This window comes from Lithobates pipiens, unplaced genomic scaffold (assembly GCF_037356315.1).
Source record: "Lithobates pipiens isolate NorthernLeopardFrog02 unplaced genomic scaffold, aLitPip1_a1.2 Scaffold_8, whole genome shotgun sequence".
Taxonomy (NCBI): domain Eukaryota; kingdom Metazoa; phylum Chordata; class Amphibia; order Anura; family Ranidae; genus Lithobates; species Lithobates pipiens.
This window is the reverse complement of record NW_027507903.1, coordinates 672,206,076-672,233,605: the sequence shown is the minus strand read 5'-3', so window position 1 is coordinate 672,233,605 and position 27,530 is coordinate 672,206,076. Positions and strand designations below refer to the sequence as shown.

The 27,530-nt window shown below is 46.2% G+C and overlaps 1 protein-coding gene across 5 annotated transcripts in view; it reads left to right on the top strand.

Annotated features, from left to right (window-relative positions):
* Positions 1 to 27,530, top strand: part of LOC143961951 (C-type lectin domain family 10 member A-like) — a 93,376-nt gene that overhangs the window by 24,763 nt on the left and 41,083 nt on the right. For 4 of the 5 annotated variants that reach the window (XM_077471294.1, XM_077471292.1, XM_077471291.1 and 1 more), the window contains exons 2-4: positions 7,135 to 7,203; positions 11,852 to 11,935; positions 17,048 to 17,110. In XM_077471294.1, coding sequence (XP_077327420.1) covers positions 7,135 to 7,203; positions 11,852 to 11,935; positions 17,048 to 17,110 — 216 coding nt within the window. The remainder of the gene's footprint in view (positions 1 to 7,134; positions 7,204 to 11,851; positions 11,936 to 17,047; positions 17,111 to 27,530) is intronic. The other variant, XM_077471293.1, reaches the window with a different exon arrangement.

Here is a 27,530-nt window from a genome sequence, read left to right as displayed (position 1 = left end):
ATTCTGTTACATCAGCTTCAGGTGCTTGGTAGCTGTGGGTGATCCAAGACTGATTCATCTTTATGAAGGTCAGTCGATCAACTGATTCGGTGGACAGACGCACCCTTTGATCGGTAACAAAGCCACCAGCAGCACTGAAGGTGCATTCCGAAAGAACGCTGGATGCAGGACAGGCCAGTTGCTCAATTGCATACTGTGCAAGCTCTGGCCAGTGATCCATCCTCAAGACCCAGTAAGCCAGAGGATTTTCGTTGGGAAAGGTGTCCAAGTCTGACCTTGCCCCTAGGTATTCCTGCACCATGTAAATCAGACGCTGGCGATGGGTGCTGAAACCGATCATACCTTGGGGCTGCGGACTAAAAAATTGTCTGAAAGCATCAGTCAGACGGCCACCTTCTCCACCGCACCTTCTGACCGATGCCTCAGCAACACGTTGTCCAGGACCAGGAGTTTGTAACCTCCCAGTCTCTGGGAACGCGTTGCACAGACCTTTCTGCAAGGCCTCCCGGAGATGTCTCATCCTCTGCTCCCTCTGCGATGGCAAGATAAGGTCGGCAACCTTACCCTTGTACCGTGGATCAAGGAGAGTGGCCAGCCAGTAATGGTCCCTCTCCTTGATCCGAAGAATACGAGGATCCTTCCGCAGGCTTTGCAGGATCAGGGAGGCCATGCAGCGTAGGTTAGCTGAGGCATTCGGTCCGGAGTCCTCTGGGTCACTAAGGACAACATGATCCGCAGCTACCTCCTCCCAGCCACGTACAAGTCCACGTGTTTCTTGGGACTGTAAATCATCCCTACAAGACTGCTGCTGCTGCTACTGCTGATGCTGAGTGCCAGCCTCCACCTCCATGCTGACACAATCATCCTCCTCCTCCTCTTCCTCCTCCTCATCCTCTTCCTGTGTGATGGGTGGCACAGCAGGAACACTGTCTGGATAAAGGGGGCCTTGAGAGGCAAGGAAGTCCTCCTCTTCCTGCCTCTGTTCTGCCTCAAGTGCCCTGTCCATTATTCCACGCAGCGTATGCTCCAAGAGGTGGACAAGAGGTACAGTGTCACTGATGCAAGCACTGTCACTGCTCACCATCCTTGTGGCCTCCTCAAACGGTGACAGGACAGTGCATGCATCCCTGATCATGCCCCACTGGCGTGGTGAGAAAAAACCAAGCTCCCCTGACCCTGTCCTGGTGCCGTAGTCGCACAGGTACTCATTGATGACCCTCTGCTGCGTGTGCAGCCGCTGCAGCATGGCCAATGTTGAGTTCCATCTGGTGGGCATGTCACATATAAGGCGGTTCTTGGGCAGGTTCAACTCCTTTTGGAGCTCAGTCAGCCGAGCACAGGCATTAAATGATCGGCGGAAATGCACACAGACTTTCCTGGCCTGCTTCAGGACATCCTGTAAGCCGGGGTACCTGCCCAAGAACCGCTGCACCACCAGGTTAAGGACGTGAGCTACACAGGGCACATGGGTCAGTTGTCCCTGTCGGAGGGCGGAGAGGAGGTTGGTGCCATTGTCGCAAACCACCATTCCTGTCTTAAGCTGGCGTGGCGTCAACCACCTCTCGGCCTGCCCCTGCAGAGCTGACAAAACATCCGCCCCAGTGTGGCTCCTGTCCCCCAAACAAAAAAGCGCAAGCACGGCATGGCATAGTTTTGCCTGCGTACTTGCGTAGCCCCTGGAACGCCTACGGAGCACCGCTGGTTCTGAGGACAGAGCACTGGAAGAGGCCATGGAGGAAGAAGAAGAGGAGGGGGTGGAGGAGAGAGGTGTGTCACAACCAATAGTAGCATTTTGGAGGCGTGGTGGCGGAACAACCTCCAACACTACTGCACCTTGTCCTGCATCCTTCCCAGCTGCCAGAAGAGTGAGCCAATGGGCCGTGAAAGACAGGTAACGTCCCTGTCCATGCCTGCTGGACCATGAGTCAGCGGTAATATGCACCTTACCGCTGACCGCCCTGTCCAGCGAGGCAAGGACATTGCCTTCCACATGCCGGTAGAGAGCCGGAATCGCCTTCCGTGAGAAAAAGTGGCGTTTGGGGACCTGCCACTGAGGAACCGCACATTGTACAAACTCACGGAAGGGGGCCGAGTCTACCAACTGAAAAGGCAGCAGTTGAAGTGCTAGCAATTTAGCCAAGCTAGCATTCAACCGCTGGGCATGTGGATGGCTGGGAGTGAACTTCTTTCGCCGGTCCAGCAGCTGGGGCAGGGACATTTGCCTGCTATAATCGGACGTGGGTGTACCGCTAGCAGAGTTCCCGGAAGCACTTGGCTGTGACACACCTAATTCTACACCTTCATTCCTCTCAGAGCAGGTTTCAGAGAGGACTGAAGGTCTAGTGGGGTTGGAGATGCCAGCTGATGAGGAGCAAGGAGAGGTCCGCTTTGTTCTTTGGTGTGGGTCTTTGAGGTACGCTTGCCAACGAGCTGCATGGCAGGTCAACATATGTCTGGTCAAGCATGTGGTGCCCAAGCGGCTGATGTTTTGGCCACGTGAGATACGCTTGAGACATATGTTGCAAATAGCAGCGGTGCGATCTGATGCACTCGTCTCAAAAAAGGCCCACACCAAAGAACTTTTAGAATAACGCGTAGAGGCAGCGCTCTGCACAGGCGGAGCTCTGCGGTGTGATTCAGTCGGTGTGCTGCCCCTAAGCTGGCCCCCGGAGGGCATCCTGCCTCGTTGGACATGTGCCTCCTCCTCCTCCTCCTCCTCCTCCTCCTCTCTCCTTCCAGGCACCCACATGGAGTCAGTGCCCTCATCATCCCCTCCCTCTTCATCGCTGTAGCAAACCTGGCAGTATGCTGCAGCTTGTGGAACATGACTGCCAGATTGCTGTCCTTCTTGAGCATCCCCTCTCTCTGTGCTCACGCTACTGCCTTCCTCTAGCTGAGTGTCATCATCAGAGCCCACAAAACACTGGGCATCCTCCTGGAGCATGTACCCAACACTGTGCTCAAAGAGTTCAGGAGACTCCTCAGGAGGACGTGGTGGGTCTAGGGAAGGAGTCACTGATGATGACATTGAGAGGAGGGAAGACGATGCGTTGGCAGCTGCTTTGCTAGTACCCTGAGACTGGGTGAGAGAGGATGAGGAGGATGAAGAGGGCTTGGTCATCCACTCTACCAAGTCGTTGGCATGTTGCGGTTCAACATGTCCAGCTGCCGAAAAGAAGGACAAGCGTGTCCCATGGCTACGTGCTGATGACAATGCACCGCGTCCACGACCAGCACTGTTGTCTCTAGACACAGAGCCTGCTTGCCCTCTTTTATCGGCTCGCGCCTGTCTGCCTCTCCTTGCTGGCCTTCCAGACATGGTAATGGCCTGAAGGGAGTTGGGTAAAAAAGCAGTTGGGTAGTGTATATTGTGCTAGAGGCACAGAACACCCACTAACTCCTGCAGATGCCTTTATTATAGAACACCAGATATAAAGGGGTATATACAGATGTATACTGTGCTGTGCTGGAGGCACACACAACTTCCAATAACTCCTGCAGATGGCAAGTGGGCTCAAATAGAGAACAGCTATGTAGGTGGATATAGCGGTATGTACTGGGTACAGAGCACGCAGACAGCACGCACTATCTCCTAACACTACTGACTGCAAGCTCTATTATAAAAGATAGATCACTAGCTATATAGGTGAGGTGAATATAGCGGTGTATACTGCGGTCAGGGCACGCAGACCACAACCACTACACAACAGCAAGATCGAAAATCGTCCGAAAACGTTCGGTGTGTACTGTGTTGAAGGTACACAGAACACCCACTAACTCCTGCAGATGCCTTTATTATAGAACACCAGAGATAAAGGGGTATATACAGATGTATACTGTGCTGTGCTGGAGGCACACACAACTTCCAATAACTCCTGCAGATGGCAAGTGGGCTCAAATAGAGAACAGCTATGTAGGTGGATATAGCGGTGTGTACTGGGTACAGAGCACGCAGACAGCACGCACTATCTCCTAACACTACTGACTGCAAGCTCTATTATAAAAGATAGATCACTAGCTATATAGGTGAGGTGAATATAGCGGTGTATACTGCGGTCAGGGCACGCAGACAATAACCACTACACAACAGCAAGATCGAAAATCGGCCGAAAACGATCGGTGTGTACTGTGTTGAAGGTACACAGAACACCCACTGCTTCAGACGCCAACACACTACACAAGGCCGCCGCGCTGGCGGCCTTATATAGTGTGGGGCGTGCACTACACAGCCTGAGCTATGATTGGCCACAGGCATCCTGCCTGTGGCCAATCATGGCTCTCCTCGCTGCTGGCGCTGCGATTGGCCAAGCATGCGGGGTCACAGTGCATGCTTGGCCAATCATGAGCCAGCAATGCACTGCGCCATCGCAGTGCATTGTGGACCGTGAGCGCCACACGAATTTGGCGCGAACGGACCAAAATGTTCGGACTTCGCCGAACGGACGAACAGCCAATGTTCGAGTCGAACGTACGTTCGACTCGAACACGAAGCTCATCCCTAATATTGGCTCAAACTTGTCTTGCATACACATGGTCACACAAATATTGTTGGAAATTCCGAATGTCAAGAATACGGTGAAATACAACACGTACGACTAGCCGAGAAAAACGAAGTTCAATAGCCAGTGCGGCTCTTCTGCTTGATTCCGAGCATGCGTGGAATTTTGTGTGTCAGAATTGTGTACACACGATCGGAATTTCCGACAACGGATTTTGTTGTTGGAAAATTTGAGATCCAGCTCTCAAATTTTTGTTGTCGGAAATTCCGACACCAAATGTCCGATGGAGCCTACACACGGTTGGACTTTCCGACAACAAGCTCCCATCGAACATTTGTTGTTGGAAATTCCAAGCGTGTGTACGCGGCATAAGAGTCTGCAAAAGACTTGGGACTGGGGTGGAGGTTCACCTTCCAGCAGGCCCTAAACATACAGCCAGAGCTACAATGGAATGGTTTAGATCAAAGCCTATTCCTGTGTTAGAATGGCCCAGTCGAAGTCCAGACCTAAATCCAATTGAGAATCTGTGGCAGGACTTGAAAATTGCTGTTCACAGACGCTCTCCATCCAATCTGATAGCGCGTGAGATATTTTGCCAAGAAGAATGGGCAAAAATGTCCCTCACTAGATGTGCAAAGCTGGTAGAGACATCCCCAAAAAGACTTGCAGCTGTAATTGCAGTGAAAGGGGGTTCTACAAAGTATTGACTCAGGGGGGCGCCATACAAATGTACCCCACACACTTTTCTCTTATTTATTTGTAAAAAAATTGAAAACCATTTATCATTTTCCTTCCACTTCACAATTATGCGCCACTTTGTGTTGGTCTATCACATAAAATTCCAATAAAGTACATTTACGTTTTTGATAGTAACATGAGAAAATGTGGAAGATTTCAAGGGAGGGAGGTGCCTGATGATCATGATGCCTCATAACTTCTCGACAAAGTACGGTAGAACAATGAAAATGGTACCACACGGAAGTATATACATTTATCTTTGTGAATATTATTGTAACTGTAATTTATTGTTCTTTTTTTGCAAGGTACATTTGTCTTGATCAGATATACACATCATACAGTGGCTTGTGAAAGTGTCATTGCCTAAAATTTCCAAGGAACAGTTGAGTGATATTTTTCCTCAGAAGCCAAGATGCCTCAAAGCTGTGTAAACAACGCAGATAACTTCTGCTATATTTGTGGCGAGGTTACATTTGCATCTCAAATGTGCAGTATGATGGCATCTATATTTTGGATGCAAAATAGGGGATGGGGACAAGAGCCGGGCCCCTCATTATTGTTGCATTACATCTGCATCATTGGCTAAACAAGAAGTAAAAGTCCATGTTTTTCTTAGTCCCGATGGTGTGGAGGGAGCATGAAAATGTTACTTGAAAAAACAATAAATTAATGAAAAGTTATGTTATTGGTATCAATAAAAAGATACATTTATAATGGTTGGTGTGGCAATGCTCTCACTGATATATCACATTTTGCAGAAAAGTTATGGACCCCCCACCCCGTAATTTTGACCTGAAGCTTTATTTTGGAAATTGGAACCAATTAATACTCGGGGCTTAATTTTTATTGTGACTGCGACATTATGGCGGACACATCGGACATTTTTGACACATTTTTGGGACCATTGTCATTTATACAGCAATCACTGCTATATAAATGCAGTGATTCCTGTGTAATTGACACTGGCAATGAAGGGGTTAACCAGTGGGTGGCAGTGTAGGGGTTAAGTGTTCCTAGGGGTGTGTTACTAACTGTTGGGGGCTGGGCTTTCATTTAGTGAACACTGATCTCTGCTCCAATCACATGGAGCAGAGATCAGCGTCACTAGTTGCTAGGCAGAATGGAGAAATGCTGTTTACAACGGCATTTCTCCATTCAGCCGTCCCGTGAGACGATCGCGGGTATGCCCGCGGCGATCGAGTCCGCGGGACCCTCCCAGCCCTCCCTTTCAGCTATAACAGCTTCAACTCTTCTGGGAAGGCTGTCCACAAGGTTTAGTAGGTTGTCTATGGGAATGTTTAACCATTCTTCCAGAAGCGCATTTGTGAGGTCAGGTACTGACGTTGGACGAGAAGGCCTGGCTCACAGTCCCCACTGTAATTCATCCCAAAGGTGTTCTATCGGGTTATGGTCAGGTCTTTGAGCAGGCCAATCAAATTCCTCCACCCCAAACTCGCTCATCCATACTATTTTGTCAAAAATATTGGCCCACCCCAAGGGTGGACCAACTCAATATTGAACCCTACGGACTAAGACTGGGATGCCGTTAAAGATCACGTGCGTGTAAACGCAGTCGTCACAATACTTTTGACAATATGGCGTATATTACAAAAACGGGTGATATATTATGTTTCTGCACACTAAAATGATCTTTAGTGTGATTTTTACTAAAAATATGGGTTTGATAAAATATTGTGCTAATGTCTTGTGACATAGAAATTGCCTAACTATTCATTATTGTAGAGCGTCCCAGCTTTCAGAATATATATAATGTTTGGGGGTTTCATCTTATCTTCAGGCCTAAAATGTGAATTTAAACATGTGTGTCAAAAAGAGTCAGAAGTGCATCTCTGGCAGCAAAAGGGATAGCTTATTTCATGTCTGTGCTTGTCTACAGGGACCCCTAGGGAGGAAAATGAGTACGCCGAACTCAAATTACCACAGAAGCATGAACCAAAATTCAAAGGTAAGCCATTATCTTTACATGAAAAGTATAACAACTTCAACTCTTCTGGGAAGGCTATCCACAAGGTTTAGGAGTGCGTCTATTGGAATTTTTGACCATTCTTCAAAGAAGCACATTTGTGAGGTCAGTGCTTTGTGCACTGGTCCAAATCATTTGGTGGAGGGGGGGTTATGATGTGGGGTTGTTTTTCAGGGGTTGGCCCCTTAGTTCCAGTAAAGGGATCTTCTAAGGCGTCACCATATCAAGACATTTTGGACTTTTTCATGCTCCCAACCTTGTGGGAACAGTTTGGGGATGGCCCCTTCCTGTTCCAACATGACTGCGCATCAGTGCATAAAGCAAGGTCCATAAAGACATGGATGTGCGAGTTTGGGGTGGAGGAACTTGACTGGCCTGCACAGAGTCTTGACCTCAACCCGATGGCTTTGGGATGAATTATAGCGAAGACTGCAAGCCAAGCCTTCTCATCCACATAAGTGCCTGACCTCACAAATGCATTTCTGGAAGAACGGCCAAACATTCCCATAGACACATTCCTAAACCTTGTGGACAGCCTTCCCAGAAGAGTTGAAGCTGTTATAGCTGCAAAGGGTGGGCCAACTCAATATTGAACCCTACGGACTAAGACTGGGATGCCATTAAAGGTAAAAACGGGTGTCCCAATACTTTTGGTAATATCGTGTATGAAGAGGAGTTAGTCTCTCTCATTATAACCACAATTGAATTTTATTTTTAAACACATTATTTTTTGAACACCTTGTTCACTATTATTGTTTAGATATATTATTTCACTGTTTTTGGAGCTTGACTCTTTATGCTAATGTGCACAAATGTGATATCAACAAATAATGTGATGAAGTACTAATATGATGCACCAAAATTCATACAGCAAAAATATAATCAATTGAACACCAGTGCTGATAATATCCCACAAAATATATAGCTGAATTAAAGTGTTGATATAAAATGTATGCAGTGAGAAAAATCATACAACCAATAGCATAAATATTGTGTAAAACAAATGTTACTATTATTAAATTATTATTAAATGAATTAATAATTAATTAATTATTAAATTAATTAAATTATTATCATCCACAAAATCATAAGTGACCTTAAAAAGTACTTAACACAAAGCAAAGTACCAGGAGTGCAAAAAAGTAATCAAACACCGCTCTTCACAATCAAACAAAAGAGTCTCTAAACTGTATGGACCATAGATGCAAATGTGCTCCTTAGATTGTGTCTTTTAGATGAGTACGTGATACATAAACATGGTGCAGTTCCAGTGCATGTAGCTCCTGAGGATGTCTGTTCTGACGAAACGTGTAGGGAGCAGATTGTGGAGTGCTGTCCTTTGGGGGGCTAACAGTAGCTCACATAAGTCATTTGATTTGGTTTTGGACAATTGTTTTTTTATTGGTAACCCTGTGATTTTTAACCACTTTCAGACCGGACCAATTTGCTGGTCAAAGACCAGACCACTTTTTGCGATTCGGCACTGCGTCGCTTTAACTGACAATTGCGCGGTCGTGCAACGTGGCTCCCAAACAAAATTGACGTCCTTTTTTCCCACAAATAGAGCTTTCTTTTGGTGGTATTTGATCACCCCTGCGGTTTTTATTTTTTGCGCTATAAACAAAAATAGAGCGACAATTTTGAAAAAAACACATTATTTTTTACTTTTGTTATAATAAATATCCCCCAAAAATATGTAAAAAAACATTTTTTTCCCTCAGTTTAGGCCGATGCATATTCTTCTACATATTTTTGGTAAAAAAAATCGCAATAAGCGATTATTGATTGGTTTGCGCAAAAGTTATAGCGTTTACAAAATAGGGATAGTTTTATAGCATTTTTATTAACAATTTATTATTATTTTTTTTTTTACTAGTAATGGCGGCGATCAGCGATTTTTATTGTGACTGCGACATTGTGGGGGACCCATCGGACATTTTTGACAGATTTTTGGGACCATTGTCATTTATACAGTAATCACTGCTATACAAATGCAGTGATTCCTGTGTAAATGACACTGGCAGTGAAAGGGTTAACCAGTGGGTGGCAGTGTAGGGGTTAAGTGTTCCTAGGGGTGTGTTACTAACTGTGGGGGGGTTGGGATTTCATTTAGTGAACACTGATCTCTGCTCCAATCACATGGAGCAGAGATCAGCATCCCTAGTTGCTAGGCAGAATGGAGAAATGTTGTTTACACAGCATTTCCTCCATTCGGCCGCTCCGTGAGACGATCGCGGGGATGCCCGCGGCGTCGAGTCCGCGGGTCCCGCGACCGGACTCACGGGGGTCCCAACCAGCACGGGAGCGCGCCGCCGGGGTCGCGCTCCCGATGGCAGGGCGGCAAATTTAAAGGGACGTACATGTACGTCCATTTGCCTGCCCGTGCCATTCTGTCGACGTACATCGTCGTGCGCTGGTCGGCAAGTGGTTAATAAAGCATACTGCACTATGGCCATACCTTGTTTGGTTTGGATGTGAGACTGTCACGTACCTGACTGTGGAGCTTGAGATGATGAGGGTAGCCTCTTGAACAATTCCCATCCAACCACCCCTGGTAGTGGAGACAGGGACTGCTAGGGCAGTGGAAAAGCGCAGGTGTCTGTCAGCTATAGGGTTAAGCTGTAGCTTGGAGACACAGAAGTCCTTCCAGTGATGGTGTGGCGTCTGGTCACAAGCCTTGTTCAGCAAAACCAGGCAGACAGGTGCAGAATCAGGATCAAGCTTAAGGTCAGGGACAGGCAGAAGTCGGTAACTTTGTGGTGATGAGATACCAAATCAGGAAGCAAAGGCCATAGGCAGAAATCCAAGCCAGGTCAGTAACATAAGTGAGAAGCAGATATAGCAAGCACAGGTGATCCAAAAAAGGTGTCAGACGTAGACAGGTCAGGAACAAGGTTAACAGATATGGATTAGAATCAGGAACACAGGAACCGAAGCTAAAGACAATCCAGCAGTCTCTCAGTTTAAATAGGCTGCTAAATTACAGAATCTGTGGGTGCGTGCGCATGCTGCGCGCACATCCCAGGTCTTGGTCTATGCTGGTGACTCTGCATATGCACAGAAGAATTAGCATTTGCTGAGCAGGGCTTTTTTCAGGGGGAACTTGGTGGAACTCAGTTCCACCACCTCTGGCTCAGACCCTGGGGGGGGGGGGGGGGAAGCCTTCTCACCACCATCACTTGCAAACACAGAAGTCTGGTTTCTGTGTTTACAAGTGACAGCTCTGCACTCTGTGTGTAACCCCCCTCAACTCAGCACTCTGTATGTAATGCAATCCTGGTATTTGATGTCCCTTTAAGACCCTCCTACTGTTGGTGAAATTTGACTGAACACACCCACTATTTGATGTGATATGTGGGTGGAAGGGTTTTGGGGGGTCGTGGTTTAGTTCCAGCACCTATTGTTTGAGAAAAAAAGCCCTGGGAATGAGCATCTGCTGAACAAGAATGAGCAACTGCTGCACGAGATCCCTGACAGAGACCCTTAGCCCGATACAGTTGCTAGTATGGAACCTTACTGGGACCCGCTGACCAAAATTAAAAATATGACTACTCTGCACACACAATTGTTTCTGACAGTATTGCTTAGTGATATCTCTCCGAGCTGTCATCAGTGATATAAGAAAAGGGGTGGGGATAGTAGTGACATCATTGCCCTATTAAGGCCATGCTCGTATTTGGTCAATTTTCATGACCAAATATGGCCAGTGACCAAGTGATATCACTGCTATCCCAGCCCCTTTGCTTATGCGGCTGGGGATTTCATGGCAGCAATGGTTGCTAGGGGCGGAGAGGTTGTCAGCACCCACTGATTCCCTAGGAAACATTGACAGCTAGAAGCTGTCATATAGAAACATCAGAAATCCTGCTTCTATACAATATACCAAGCTCCCACGGAACAGAGGACAAACAAGCCAAAATTTGGCGTTTGGCCAAACGCTCGAATAGCCAAAGTTCAGTCCAAACCTAGGCTTGGAACAAACTGTCGGTTCATCCTTAGTTATGGAGAACTATATACAACTGAGCATAACATCATACAAAAGTCTTTGCATGCTGAGAATGTTCACATACACCATATGGCCAAATGTTTGTGAACCTCTGACCAGCACACCTACAATATATCAGCTGGTTGGACATCCCATTCCAAAACTATGGACATTAATAAATGACTCGGTGTCACTGCTAATCCTCTAGGAAGGCTTTCCACAAGATTTCGGAGGGTGTCTGTGAGAATTTGTCCCCATGGGCGAGGTCAGGTATTGATGTTGGGTGAGAAGAGCTGGCTCACAGTGGGCATTCAAATTCACCCCAAAGGTGTTCAGTAGGGTTGAGGTCAGGGCTCTGTACAGGACACTCAAGTTCCTTCACCCCAAACTGGTAAAAAAACATTTCTTTATGAGGTTGGCTTTATAAACAGGGGCACAGTCATAGTGGAACCATAAATGGCCTTCCCCAAACTATTGCCACAGAGCACAATTGTCTAAAATGTCTTTGTATGATATAGTATATACATAATTTTGGCCATACAGTGTGGATTGCTCCAATTGACTTTAAATATGTATAATATCACAACATTTTTTTTTATATCAGTTGAAACTTGAAGGGTTATTTACTATCCTCTCGGTATACAGGTTGGGTTACACAATTCCTGGTGGTCATCCTATTCATCCTGTTCTTTATTGTGGCCCTTTTCATATGTGTTCTGTTTTTATTACGTGAGTATAACGTCTTCATTTTATAATATTCTTCTCTGTATCACTGTCATAAAGAAAAGAGAGATTTGTTCATTGTGGAAACATTGGTTTGAAGCCCCCTTTTCCCTTAGAATCCTATCATTACATGGACTTACCAGTAGGGTCCCATTAAGAGGTGGAAATTTTGTGGGGCAGTGGTTGAATATTCTGAGTAACTTGTTTGACCAGTGCATGGCGGAGTGTTCGATTTTATGGGTTTTACAGGCAGTTGATGACTCCTGCAGAGGTCTAAACATCTAATTTTAATTCTTTGCAAATATCAGGGCACAGTGTCACGTTCTGTGAATGACCTTAGCAAGTGGACATCTCCAGCCAACACACCGTGTGAAACATTTATTGGCCACGTTGAATTACTTCACCTAAATTGTTAAACTTTTTCCAATATTTTTGACATAAAAAAGGTTAAAACAAAAATGTTATTTTAAAGCTTATGTTAACCCAAAACCAAAAATGTCATATATTGCAGTTTACCAGCTTTAGAAGTGATAGCTGAATTCATTTTCTTTTTTCAGGCCTACTTTCTGTTGATCCTGCCATTAGGACACTTCCTGTCCTAGGATGACAACACTCAATCACCCTTCTGTAGTAGGACAATAGAAACCAGAAAGGACTATGAAATTATACACCTCTCCTATTGCATGGTCCTGTGGCCCTTAAAGTGGTAGTAAGGGCTGTTTATTTATGGTTCACCTACAGGTAAGCCTATAGAAAGGCTTACCTGTAGGTACGGTAAATATCTCCCAAACGTGCACTGTTTAGGAGATATTAACTTGTGTAGCTGCCGGTGACTTCATCGGCGCATTGCTGTCAACGCTAACAGGGTTTTCCATCTTCATCCAGTTTTCCTTCCAGGTGTCGTGATGATGTTACTCCTACGCATGCGGGCGGGAGTCACTGTTTGCAGCACAGGGCTCTGGTGGAACAGCACGGGTATGTCGTTCCTTCAGAGTCCTGTGCCGTCAACATTGACTCCCACACACATGCGTGGGAGTGACGTTATCGCAGCACGGCCATTCAAGACGGGAGCCTGTGAACCTTGAAGGAAGACCTGGTGAAGATGGAAGCCCTGGCAGCGGTGACAGTGCGCTGCTGAAGGGCTTTTTTTTAAGGTAAGTTATACATAATGTACTAGTATGCGATGCATACTAGCACATTATAACATTGCCTTGCAAGGGAAATGTTTTTTTTTTTTGTTTCCAGTTTACTTCCGCTTTAAAGTGGAAAAGATGGCTCCTAAAAAAAAAGTGAAAAAAACTGCGTGGGTTTCCCCCCCACAGGCCCATACCAGGCCCTTGGGTCTAGTATGTATTTGGGAGGATCCCCATGCCAAATAAAAAAAAATGGTGTGGGGGTCCCCCAAAATCCATACCAGACCCTTATCCGAGCATGCATCCCGACAGGTCAGGAAAGGGAGGGGATGAGTGAGTGCCCCCCCTTCTGAACTATACCAGGCCGCATGCCCTCAAAGCACCATGTTAATGGGGACAAGGGCCTCTTCCCGACAACCCTTGCCCGGTGGTGTCGGGGTCTGCGGGCGAGGAGCTTATTGGAATCTGGAAGCCCCCTTTAACAAGGGGGCCCCCCGATCCCGTGCCCCCTATGTGAATGAGTATGGGGTACATTGTACCCCTACCCATTCACTAAAAAAAAGTAGTGTAATGTTAAAAAATACAATAGACAATTTTTAACAAGTCTTATTAAAAATCTTCTTCGCCGCTTTTCCCTCTATCTTCTCCCACATCTTCATCCTCCGGTCTTCTCCCTTTTCCCCCTGCTTATTCTTCCGCTCTTCTTCCTCTGCCGCCGATGACCCTCCTCTGATGCTGCGTTCCGCTGATCTGTCTGCGCTGATGTTCTGCATTCCTTAAATAACGATGGGGGCGTGGCAATCGGATTGCGTCATCTGCAGGCCATGCCCTCTGGTGACGTCACCACCCGTGCTTGATGGGTCCATGACGTCACAGGGGGTGTGGCCTCCTTATGGCGTAATCCGATTGTCACGCCCCAACGTTATTTAAGACGTGCAGGACATCAGCTCCGACAGATCAGCAGGACGCAGAATCGGAGGAGGGTCATCGGCAGCAGAGGAAGAAGAAGAGCAGAAGAAGAGTGGAAAAAGTGTGGAAGAAGAAGCAGGGGGAGAAGGAGAAGACCGGAGGATGAAGATGCGGGAGAAGAAGATTTTTAATAAAAGACTCGTCAAAAACTGTCTACTGTATTTTTTAAAACTACACTACTTTTTTAGTGAATGGGCAGGGGTACAATGTACCCCATACTCATTCACATAGGGGGGCTGGGATCTGGGGTCCCCCTTGTTAAGGGGGCTTCCAGATTCCGATAAGCCCCCCGCCCGCAGACCCCGACAACCTTTGGGCAAGGGTTGTCGGGAAAAGGCCCATGTCCTCATCAACATGGGGGCAAGGGGCTTTGGGGTAGGAGGCACAGAGCCCCCCCTGCCCCAAAGCACCCATCCCCCATGTTGAGGGAATGCAGCCTGGTATGGCTAGGGGTGCTCACTCGTCCCCTCCCTTTCCTGACCTGCCGGGCTGCATGCTCGGATAAGGGTCTGGTATGCATTTTGTTGTGACCATTTTTTATTTTTTTTTTGGCATGGGGGTCCCCTCCAAATCCATACTAGACCCAAGGGCCTGGTATGGGCCTGGGGGGGACCCCACGCAGTTTTTTTTTCACAATTTTTATTTTTTTAGCCACTATTTTTTTTTACATTCAGAGGGAAGCCAGCAGACAGCTGATGGCTCATCGATTGTTAAGGATGCATCGGCCGGCTTCCTGGCCCCCTCTTTAGCAACCAGCTATATACATTGTAAACAGAAGAAATTTAAAAAAACGCACAACGCAAATCGCGGGAAAAACCATGGTACTTGCGTTTTGGATGCGGGCCCATTGAATTCTATTACATGCAAAATGCTGAATTTTGCGGGAAAAAAAGTCTCCGACCCTTTCCAAAAACGAGGAGGCACAAAAATGCATTGATGTGAACATGTTCCATAGGAACTCATGTTAAAGAATGTCCCTGCATTTCTGCAAAATCAAGCCTAAAGAAGAAGAGAATTGTGCGCTGCATTTCCAGATTTCATAATTTGCCACGTTACGAATGTTAATTCTCCATTACGAACGCTAGTTTACAAGACCAACCACTTCTGCTTCCGAGTATGCGTGTTTGTACTTTGGACTTTTGTCCAACAGACTTGTGTACAGACAATCGGACAACACACAATTGTCCGCAGAAAATTTGAAGACATGCTAGCCAACATTTGTCAACAATCGTCTAGCGCAACATCGAGCGTTTCTACGGGCGCTGTTGCTTTTATCTGCTCAAGTGAAATAGATTTACATAAAGGAAATGACATAAACATACACAGGAAGTGCACAGATCACCATTTTTTGGTTAGCAGACATGGAGGCCAGCAATATGGAGACGGAAGTGGATGAGACAGTATGGGGGTTATTTACCCCTAGTGGATATAATATGGATACTGCAAATTGATCCCTGACATGTCTACCTTGTCTGTTTCCAAAAACACCAGTCCAATGAGCTATTTCCATGTTCTGATGTAATGGGTCCTCAAACTCAAATCCATCCCACTGCCTTACAAAGCATAGACCGCATTTTGCATGTTAAGAACAATTTTTGCTAAAATGCCAAATGCACATTTGACAACTCAACGTGCTCGTGTTAGCCGATACATTACAGTTAGCCCTTGTACACATGGTCGGAGATTCAGACGGAATGTGTCCGATTGGACCGTTTTGTCGGATATTCCGACTGTGTGTGGTCTCCATCGGACTGTTTCCGTCGGAGTATCCGACGGACTTGGTTTTCCAACTTGTTGGTAAAATTTTCCGACAAAATGCTCCAATCGGACATACTCCGATCATGTGTAGAGAATTCCGATCGGACAAAGTGCCACACATGCTCAGATCAAATTCCTACATCAAAGCTATTGGCTACTAGCCTGAACATAGTCCCGTCGTAACGAAATAACGTCATCACGACGGATTTTCCGACAACTTCGTCCGACCGCGTGTATACAACAGTTTCGGACAAAATCCGACGGATTTGGTTGTCGGAATCTCCGACCGTGTGTACAAGGGCTTAGAGTGTGCCCCGAATAAGGCCATAGAAGATGCTCACTCAGAGCAAAGGCCTCATCCCCCACAAAAACACTAGGTAGGGGAGGGCCATTTGTGCCCGGGAGTGGACTGTTTGCCGAAAGGTCAAGACAATTGGTACGCAGAAGAATTCCCAAAAATAGTAGAGTCAGCGCTGCTGCCATATGACCCAATATCTAAATATAACGGAAGCAATAATTAGCATCAGCCACTGCCATTAAAACAAAAGAAAAAAATATTTCTTGTAGTTAAAAGACTCGCTTACGCTACTCATGGGCTTTATGATCTGAATATATTTCCCATCGATTGCTCAAATGCAATTGGAGAAGTTGCAGTGTTGCCAGAAAACGTCAGAGATCTGTGACCATTCTTCAAAAAAAATTCAAAGCTCAAAAAACGCCGGAAAACGCTGTATGCAAAATGCGCAAATACGTGCAAATACATGTGAAAAAACGCCGGAAAAATGCTCAAAAGCGCTACGCTCCGGTGTGAATGGGGCCTAACTCGCACTGAGCCCTGCTTTATCTATCTCCAACTTCACACTGCAAAAGGTTCTGGTGCGAAGGAACCTTTTATAGTGTGGGGTTGGATTATGAGCACTAAGCCATGATTGGGCAAAGTCATCATGACTTTGTCCAATCATGGCTCTGGAGAGTGCTCTGTGCCCCGATAGAGCAAAGCCCTGCACCTGACCAGCAATCTTCTGCCAATCAAGGCCTTAGAATACACCATGCGGCACGCAATGCATTGTGTGGCGCTCAACAGGGCGAACAGGCCACGTTCGGGTCGAACTATTGCTTGGGTTCTCCCAACTCTAATTGTAAACATTCTAATACTAGTCTGCCCCGTGCACCCATAATGGATGGGGTGCCCCTCTTATATTATATTATGTAATGATTTGGGAGGACATTATAAACTGATATTTGCTTTCCTCTGCAGATTCCAATATGATGGATAAAATTACAAAGTTGGATGCCGCGTTTAATGTCATTATGAATAAAGGTAAATTGGACTTGAGTATTGAAGAGTTCTATAATTTCCCCCATAGTGTGTTGGGTCTCTTGCACATTGGATGTTTTTTAACATGCCAGGGGCATCTGGAATTTAAACATATATAGGTAAGTGCAGCGCTAATAAAATAAGCATATGGCAAATTTTAAAATATTCCAGTGAATAAATATGTGTAAAGGGAAAACTAAAGCGGAGTCCCTTTAAAAAAATAACATAACAAATTACCCAAATATTTAAGTGAAAATATATATATATATATATGTTTAAAAAGGAAGACTAAAGCAAAGTCCCAGTGAGAGGTTCAGTCCATGGATAAAAAGAAAAACAAACATCCATGTGAAATACAGTGACGAGTTGTAGAAAGACCATGAAGGATCCTCCATAAGGTGTGCATCCAACTCCAACATCCAAGTGAGTAAGTAGCCTGCTTACCAGCTACCCGTGACTGCTCAAAAGCAGTCTCACCCAGCGCAGGGAAATCGGTCTCCTCACGACCCTTAGCCCTTGTACACACGGTCGGATATTCCGACAACAAAATCCGTCTGATTTTTTCAGACGGATTTTGTCCGAAACTGGTGTTGCATACACACGGTCGGACAAAGTTGTCGGAAAATCCGATCGTTCGTAATGTGATGACGTTATTTAGTTACGATGGGACTACATTCAGGCTAGTAGCCATTGCCAATAGCTTTGGTCTAGGAATTTGATCTGAGCATGCGTGGCACTTTGTCCAATCGGAATTCTCTACAAACGATCGGACAAAGTCCGATCGGATCATGTTGTCGGAAAATTTTATATCCAGCTCTCAAACTTTGTTGGTCGGACATTCCGACGGAAAAAGCCCAATGGAGCCCACACACAGTCGGATTATCCGACACCACGGTCCGATCGGACATTTTCCGTCGGAATGTCCAACTGTGTGTACAAGGGCTTAGAGATGTCTGGAGCCACAACTGGGACAATGTCACTCAGAAAATACAAAAGAAAGTGCTTCCATAGTGCAGTACATGTCTAAATCAATTCAATATAAAAACGTGGGCTGCACTTACAAGATATGTGAGACGCAAAGGCAAATAAAACGAAGTGTCTCATCAGTGAGGTTCACAGTGTTTCCTCAGGCTTCCGTTCGCTTCCTGTTCCGTTCGCCAATCAAAAAACATGATGACGTCACCATCGCAGGCTCCACCCTACGCGTTTCAACACTATTGGACGTCGTCTGGGGATTTACCATATGTACCCATGCAGTTTAGAGGCAGGGACATTTAGGAGCAGAATAAATTAAAAAAACACAAAAAACACAATGCCCCAGGCATCCAGGGGAAACATCAGAAAACACGCTGGTTTCAGTGTAAATTAATTTCAACAGCCAGAATAAATTCTTATTCTGGCCAATTAACCACTTCAGCCCCGGACCATTTTGCTGGTCAAAGACCAGACCACTTTTTTCGATTCGGCACTGCGTCACTTTAACTGACAATTGCACGGTTGTGCGACATGGCTCCCAAACAAAATTGATGTCCTTTTTTTCCCCACAAATAGAGCTTTCTTTTGGTGGTATTTGATCACCCCTGCGTTTTTTTTTTTTGCGCTATAAACAAAAATAAAACGACAATTTTGAAGAAAACGCATTCTTTTTTACTTTTTAAAAATATATAAAAAAACATTTTTTCCCTCAGTTTTGGCTGATATGTATTCTTCTACATATTTTTGGTAAAAAAAATCACAATAAGCGATTATTGATTGGTTTGCACAAAAGTTATAGCGTTTACAAAATAGGGGATAGTTTTATGGCATTTTTATTAATCGTTTTTTTTTTACTAGTAATGGCGGCGATCAGCAATTTTTATTGTGACTGCGACATTTTGGCAGACACATTGGACATTTTTGACACATTTTTGTTACCATTGTCATTTATACAGCAATCACTGCTATACAAATGCAGTGATTCCTGTGTAAATGACACTGGCAGTGAAGGGGTTAACCAGGGGGTGGCAGTGTAGGGGGAAGTGTTCCTAGGGGTGTGTTACTAACTGTTGGGGGCTGGGCTTTAATTTAGTGAACACTGATCTCTGCTCCAATCACATGGAGCAGAGATCAACTTCACTAGTTGCTAGGCAGAACGGGGAAATGCTGTTTACAACAGCATTTCCTCGTTCAGCCGCCCCGTGAGATGATCGCGGGTACGCGACTGGACTCACGGGGGTCCCGACTGGGCCCTGCTTGTTAGAGCTTACAATCTAGGAGGGAGGGTCAAGTTATACAAAAGGGTAATAGCTGTGGGAGATGAGCTAATGGAGAAAATAGGGCAGTTCTTAGATGGAGGCAGGATAGGCTTCTCTGAAGAGGAAAGTTTTCAGGGATCGCCTAAAAGTGGATAAGTTTGGAGACAGTCTGACAGATTGGGGTAGTGAGCTCCAGAGGATGGGCGAGGCTCGAGAGAATTCCTGGAGGTGGATATGGGAGGAGGTGATGAGGAAGCTAGAGAGCAGGAGGTCTTGGGAGGAACGAAGTGGGCGATTAGGTTGGTATTTTGAGACTAGGCTAGTGATGTAGCTGGGAGCAAAGTTGTGGATGGCTTTGTAAGTAAGTGTTAGTATTTTGAATTTAATTCTTTGGGCAAGTGGCAGCCAATGGAGGGATTGGCAGAGAGGGGTAGCAGACACTGTGCAGTTTGTAAGCTGTATGAGTCTGGCAGCAGCATTCATGATGGACTGAAGGGGAGATAGTCTATTTAAAGGTGAGCCAATGAGGAGAGAATTGCAGTAGTCAAGGCGAGAGATAACCAGGGAGTGAATCAGGAGCTTTGTGGTTTCATTGGTTAGAAAGGGACGTACAGTGGTGTGAAAAAGTGTTTGCCCCCTTCCTCATTTCCTGTTCCTTTGCATTTTTGTCACACTTAAGTGTTTCGGAACATCAAACCAATTTAAACAATAGTCAAGGACAACACAAGTAAACACAAAATGCAATTTGTAAATGAAGGTGTTTATTATTAAAGGTGAAAAAAAATCCAAACCATCATGGCCCTGTGTGAAAAAGTGATTGCCCCCTAAACCTAATAACTGGTTGGGCCACCCTTAGCAGCAACAACTGCAACCAAGCGTTTGCGATAACGTGCAATGAGGCTTTTACAGCGTCCTGGAGGAATTTTGGCCCACTCATCTTTGCAGAATTGTCCTAATTCAGTTACATTAGAGGGTTTTCGAGCATGAACGGCCTTTTTAAGGTCATACCACAACATCTCAATAGGATTCAGGTCAGGACTTTGGCTAGGCCACTCCAAAGTCTTCATTTTGTTTTTCTTCAGCCATTCGGTGGTGGACTTGCTGGTGTGTTTAGGATCATTGTCCTGCTGCAGAACCCAAGTTCTTTTCAGCTTGAGTACACGAACAGATGGTCGGACATTCTCCTTCAGGATCTCTTGGTAGACAGCAGAATTCATAGTTCCTTTTATCACGGCAAGTCTTCCAGGTCCTTAAGCAGCAAAACAGCCCCAGACCATCACACTACCACCACCATATTTTACTGTTGGTATAATGTTCTTTTTCTGAAATGCAGTGTTCCTTCTACGCCAGATATACTTGGACACACACCTTCCAAAGAGTTCCACTTTTGTCTCATCGGTCCACAGAATGTTGTCCCAAAAGTCTTGGGGATCATCAAGATGTGTTGTGGAGAAATTGAGACGAGCTTTGATGTTCTTTTTGCTCAGCAGTGGTTTTCTCCTTGGAACTCTGCCATGCAGGCCATTTTTGCCCAGTCTTTTCCTGATGGTGGAGGCATGAACGCTGACCTTAACTGAGGCAAGTGAGGCCTGCAGTTCCTTGGACGTTGTTGTGGGGTCTTTTGTGACCTCTTGGATGAGTCGTCGCTGCGCTCTTGGGGTAATTTTGGGCGGCCGGCCACTCCTGGGCAGGTTCACCACTGTTCCATGTCTTCGCCATTTGTGGATAATGGCTCTCACTGTGTTTCGCTGGATTCCCAAAGCTTTGGAAATGGCTTTATAACCCTTTCCAGACTGATAGATAGTTTTAACAAGGGGGGCAATCACTTTTTCACACAGGGCCATGATGGTTTGGATTTTTTTTCACCTTTAATAAACACCTTCATTTACAAATTGCATTTTGTGTTTACTTGTGTTTTCCTTGACTATTGTTTAAATTGGTTTGATGTTCCGATACACTTAAGTGTGACAAACATGCAAAGGAACAGGAAATGAGGAAGGGGGCAAACACATTTTCACACCACTGTAGTTTAGAGATGTTTCGGAGGTTGAGGCGGCAAGCTTTGGAAAGTGATTGGATGTGGGGCTGAAAGGAGAGTTCAGAGTCCAGGATAACACCTAGAACCCTGAAATGTGGGGATGGGTGGAATGTTGTGCCATTACTCTTGACAGAGAAGTCAGGGGAAGAGGCGCATGGGGGAGGAAATATTATAAGTTCGGTTTTGGACAAGTTGAGTTGAGGAAGTGTTGTGACATCCATACAGATATGTCTGTTAGTAAGTTGCTGATGCGTGAGGAGACTGATTGAGTGAGTTGAGGGGTGGAGAGATAGATTTGGGTGTCGTCAGCGTAGAAATGATATTGAAAGCCGTGAGTGGCTATCAGCTGACCCAGGGAAGAGGTGTAGATTGAAAATAAAAGAGGTCCAAGAACAGAACCTCGGGGGACCCCGACGGAGAAGGGAAGAGGAGTGGAGGAAGTAGAATTGTAAGTGACACTGAAGGTGCATTGAGATAGGTAGGGTGAGAGCCACTGAAGAGCACAGTCACGGAGACCAAGGGAGTAAAGTTTTTTTTTGAGGAGAGGGTGGTCAACCGTGTCAAAGGCAGCTGAAAGGTCCAGAAGTAGGAGTACAGAATAGTGTGTGTTGGTTTTTGCAGTTAGTAGGCCATTTTTGAATTTTAAAAGAGCAGTTTCTGTGGAGTGTTGAGGGCGAAATCCAGATTGAAGGGTACCCCGGCTGGTTGGGGTAAATTTTTGCTGACATTGGATCAGGCTAAGGCCTTTGATCGGGTTAACCATGAGTACTTATGGCTCCTTCTTGGCAGATATGGCCTGGAGGGGGGTTTCATTGATTGGCTCAAGATTTTGTACAAAGGGGCTGAAAGCTTTCCTCTGGTTAATGGTTGTGTCGGACGACCCTTTGTGGTCGGCTCGGGTGTGCGTCAGGGGTGCCCATTGAGTCCTCTGTTATATGCATTTGCAATTGACCCCTTCATTAGAAGGCTAGAGAATGGGCCATTGTGTGGGGTACCTTTGGGCATCACTGGTGAGCCTCCTTTGAAAGTTGTGGCCTATGCTGATGATGTTTCTGTTTTTGTCTCTGGGACTGGGGAGGCGCAGGAGGTGGTCTCAGTGATAACGCAGTATTCAGAGGCATCAGGTTCAAAGGTCAACCAGGACAAGTGTGAAGCTTTCTGGATGGGCGTGGAAGGTGAGAGCTTTGTTCTCCCGGATGACTTCCCGGAGCCCCAGCAAAAAATTAGAGTTCTAGGCATTGAATTTGGCCCAGGTGACTATGGTCATGCAAATTGGGTGAACAGGCTGGAGAATGCCGATGCCAAGGTGGCAAGCTGGAAAGGTTGGCAGCTTTCCTTGAGGGAAAAGGTTGATCTGATCAAGACTTACCCGATTCCGATTTTTCTATATGTCAGTTTTGTTTGCGTTTTACCAGCTTCTCTCTATACCAGGGTCTATACTTGTTTCTTCCAGCTGTTATGGGGGAACAGAATAAAGCTTGTCAAAAGGAATGTGACTTACCTTTCTAGGCGGGAGGGTGGTCTAGGGATGATCAACCCTGTAGTCTTTTTCTCTCTGATATTTGTGAAGTACAATCTTGGTAACATGTTGGCAGAGAGACCGCCTGGGTGGGTTGGTATTTTCCAGTCCTGGTTTAGGCCCTTTCTGCGAGACTGGGAAAATGGTGGGCCAGTGAAAAGCCTGAGGGTCAAGCATGACAAGCTCCCGGCTTATGTTGCCCCGTGTTTGAAAATACTTCGGCAGTGGCAAGTAACAGCAGGAGAAGTCAGATCTCTTCCAAGGAAACTTCTTGAGAAGCGGATCATGAGCTCTGCTTTTTGCGAGCCACTGGCCTTGAGGGATTGCCCAAGCCTGGTTTTGGGGGTGGGTTTGCGGTTGATTAATTTGGAGAGAATCCCAATGAAGTTTAGGGATCAGGCTTGGCTTGCCTTTCATGGAAAACTATATGTGAAGGGCAGCTTGAAGTTTCTTTCCATGAGTGATCGGGGCTGCCCGAGAGTGGAGTGTGGAGGAGTGGTGGAGTCCATGGATCACTTTATACTTCAGTGCCCTTTTAATATAGAGGTGTACGAGAGGGTGGGGAGGGCTCTGAGTATATCCTTTCTCCCCCATATGAGTTATGCAGAGTGGGTGTATGGGGCTTTCCAGACTCGTCGGGATTATGATTTGGAAACACTTTTTTTAGTTAGTTTAGTAGTCCGTTATTTCACGTGGAGTGCACGGTGTCAGGTATCCTTACGGGGTAAAATCCTCCCTGTGGAAGTGGTGATGCAGAACATTCTGGGTGAGGTTGGGAAGATTCGGGGTCTTGAGAAAGACAGGTGGCAGCAGGAGGCCTGGATAAAGGTGTGGAGGAATATCAGGACTCTGTAGCTGCTGCCTGTTGATCTCGGGGTGTGCGGCTTTCTTTGTATTCTTCTTTCACTCCCCTAGATTTTCAGATCCAATACAATTTTGATAAAAGGCTCCATGCATGGTGACGGTGATGTTCCTTAGTCTGGCTCTCCCATAGGGATTATGTAATGCGCAATTTGTTTTGCACCGTTTATTTTGTTCTTGTTCTTTCTGGTCTGTATAATTATATTCAATTATTTTGTAAATATGTTTTATTTATTTATTATGGTTTTATTGTATATAAGTTGTTGTTTGTAAGATTTTCAAATAAACAAAATTAACCCCTCATAATGGGTACAGCGGGTGTACAGACCTGGGAACTCAGCACAGGGATGGTGGGAACCCCTCATAATGGGTACAGCGGGTGTACAGACCCAGGAACTCAGCACAGGGATGGTGGGAACCCCTCATAATGGGCACAGTGGGTGTACAGACTTGGAAACTCAGCACAGGGATGGTGGAAACCCCTCATAATGGGCACAGCAGGGGTACAGAGCCAGGAACTCAGCACAGGGATGGTGGGAACCCCTCATAATGGGCACAGTGGGTGTACAGACTTGGAAACTCAGCACAGGGATGGTGGAAACCCCTCATAATGGGCACAGCAGGGGTACAGAGCCGGGAACTCAGCACAGGGATGGTGGGAACCCCTTGTAATGGGCACAGTGGGCGTACAGAGCCGGGAACTCAGCACAGGGATGGTGGGAACCCCTTGTAATGGGCACAGTGGGCGTACAGAGCCGGGAACTCAGCACAGGGATGGTGGGAACCCCTCGTACTATGCACAGTGGACGCACAGACTCCTGGATAGGAGGGGGCAGCATTTACTTGAACTTATTGGCTGTATTTTCTTTTTGCAGTCGCTGTCTGCTGGTGGAAGGGAGAGGAGGAAAAGACCCCTTTTAGATTGTACAAGTGAAGGAAAATACAGCCCAGTTCTAGTAAATGCTGCACTAGTATCAGCAGTAACCAGGAGAACACATAGCGACTAGTGGGCAGCAGCCTGACTTGTAGGCAGTGTTTTCTATGGGGGGTCATCAGCAGAAAACATAAACATAAAGAGATCCAACACACTGACCACCCCGCACAGCACTAATATCAGCTCCAGTACCAGCATGTGTACCAGGACCGAGCACTCACCCACATCCTCTGCTTCCCACCTGCCACACTGTGACCTGTGTATTGTGACCGGGGGAGGGGGACATTCCGGGGAGCTGGGGGGGGGTGTTATCCGGAGGAAGAGCTGAGTTAATCGCTGGTGTGTGACTTGCTGAAGGAACTGTCCTAAAATGGGGGCGGGCTGAGTGAGTACTGAGTGCAGTTTGCAGAGCAGGCAGTAAACCAGTATGGGGAGGCATTTACAGGCATCGGTCGGCTGTATTTTCCTCCTCCGATGTCTCCCTATACACAGGATGTGCCAGCTAGGACTTTACCAGTGCGTGTGTCAGTGCCCAGGACCAGTGTCGGGAGCTGGTGAAGACACTTCCAGACCAGGCTGCTCTGTGTATTGCTGGTAGGAGGGGAGCGCAAATCTCTTCCATACAGTGCAGAGCGGCTCTATCAAAAATCTTCTCCTTTCCCAGTGACTGAGCCACGCTGTCTGCGCACTCCTCTCCCCTCCTTGTGTTTGTCAGTCCTCTCAGACTGACACCCGGCTCTACACACCAGGCTGTGTCATCTCCTCACTACAGAGCTGTATACACAGCAGCTGCAGTTGCGCCCTAGGTGGCAGTGCGCCCTAGGCAGCTGCCTAATCCGCCTAGTGGTAGCACCGGCCCTGGGTATCAGATTAGTGGAGCCAGGTTTCTGTGAGAGCAAGTAGATTAAAGGAATTAGTGACAAAGAGGTCATGAACAGCGGTGAGTTGGTACAGACAGAGCGAGCGTTCCAGAGGGCGCAGGAGAGGGGGAAGCTGCTGTTGGGAAGAAGGGGAACGAAGACTAAATTGCGTAGATTGCGACTACTGCCAGAGGGTGTAGGGTGATGGGTGTTTTGGGTACAGTTGAATAAGGTAGGCCCAGGGTTAGGGGAAATATCTCCAGCGGTTAGGAGAAGTAGAAAAGTAAGGAAGATAATATGAAAGTATGATTTGTATGAGGGGACATGCTTCAGTACCCTGGGGGGTTTGTTAGCAAGTGGGCTTAGAGTTAGAAAGAGGTGATGAGTGCATAAGTAAGGAGAGGGGAGAAGTGATGGCAATATGTACAGATTGTGGGGTGGAGCAGGGGGGTGAAGAAAAGGGAGTTTGAGGAGAGAGGCTGCAATTGTGAAAAGGAGGAGAGGTAAAGAGTGCATGTTTCAGAGAGGAAGGTGAGATCATTTGGAAATGAGGTCACCTGCAGTTTGCTTTGTGCATATCGCTGAAGTTCAAGAGCAGAAGTGCCACTTATTTAAAGAACCCCACTTCTTTGGAAGAACCCCCTGTATGTGCAGCCCCCTGTATGTGTTCCCCCCGTAAAGAAGGCCTTGTTTTTATACTGTGGGAAACCACTGCCTTGCTAAAGAAGCTGAGGGTAAAGGTGATGGACTGGCCAAGCATGTCTCCAGACCTAAACTCTATTGAGCATCTGTGGGGCATCTTCAAACAGAGGGTGGAGGAGCACAAGGTCTCTAACATCCACCAGCTCCGTGATGTCGTCATGGAGGAGGGGAAGAGGACTCCAGTGGCAACCTGTGAAGTTCTGGTGACCTCCATGCCCAAGAGGGTTAAGGCAGTGCTGGAAAATAATGGTGGCCACACAAAATATTGACATTTTGGGCCCAATTTGGACATTTTCACTTAGGGGTGTACTCACTTTTGTTGCCAGGAGTTTAGACATTAATGGCTGTGTATTGAGTTAGTTTGAGGGGACGGCAAATTTACACTGTTATACAATCTGTACACTCACTACTTTACATTGTAGACAAGTGTCATTTCTTCAGTGTTGTCACATAAAAGGATAGAAGAAAATATTTCCAAAAATGTGAGGGTGTACTCACTTGTGTGAGATACTGTATGTAATATTTGGGGGTTCTAAGTAATTTTCTGGCAAAAAATACAAATTTAAACATAAGCAAAAATTCCAGAAAAGGCCTGGTCTTAAGGTGGTTGCCCGCACACCTGGGTCTCTTTTCTTGTCATACATAGTGAGCCAGGGAAGATTGTAAAGCCTTTAGGTGTGTCTCGGGTAAAGGTATAGGAAAAAAACAAGAAAAGATGAAAGTATCTAGGGGAGAATAAATATTTTGAAAGCAGCAAGTCTTCCTGACCATGAGCATATCATGTTGCATTTTGTTTGTAACAAGAGTAGGTAAAACAAAAGAGTGGAAGGGAGGCAGATAGCACAACCACTCTGGTGTAGTAAGTTCCAACAAGGTTCAATCACAAAGAAAAGTTAAAAATGAATACTTACAGAGCTTTAAAGCTCAAAGTTATTCCTTTTTCCTACACACACCCCTTACTAACCAGTTACCCCCCCCCCCCCCCTCTACACTCTCGCCCCTATAAAATAAAGCAGGAGTCACTCCACAAAGGAATACCAATCAGAAGATCAAAATGACCCCACATAACCATTTACTCCTTGCTCCCTATAAAGACCTGGTAGACCGCCACTTTCCAACAAAAACTCAATCCCGCACCCTCACACCACCACTACTCCTAGAATCCCTGAATTGGCAGAAAGTACAGAGAAGATAGATTGAGCTTCTTATAATCACGATCCAGTTGAGATATACTCTGGGTTACCCGTTCACTCAGAATATACTCTACCAGATCCG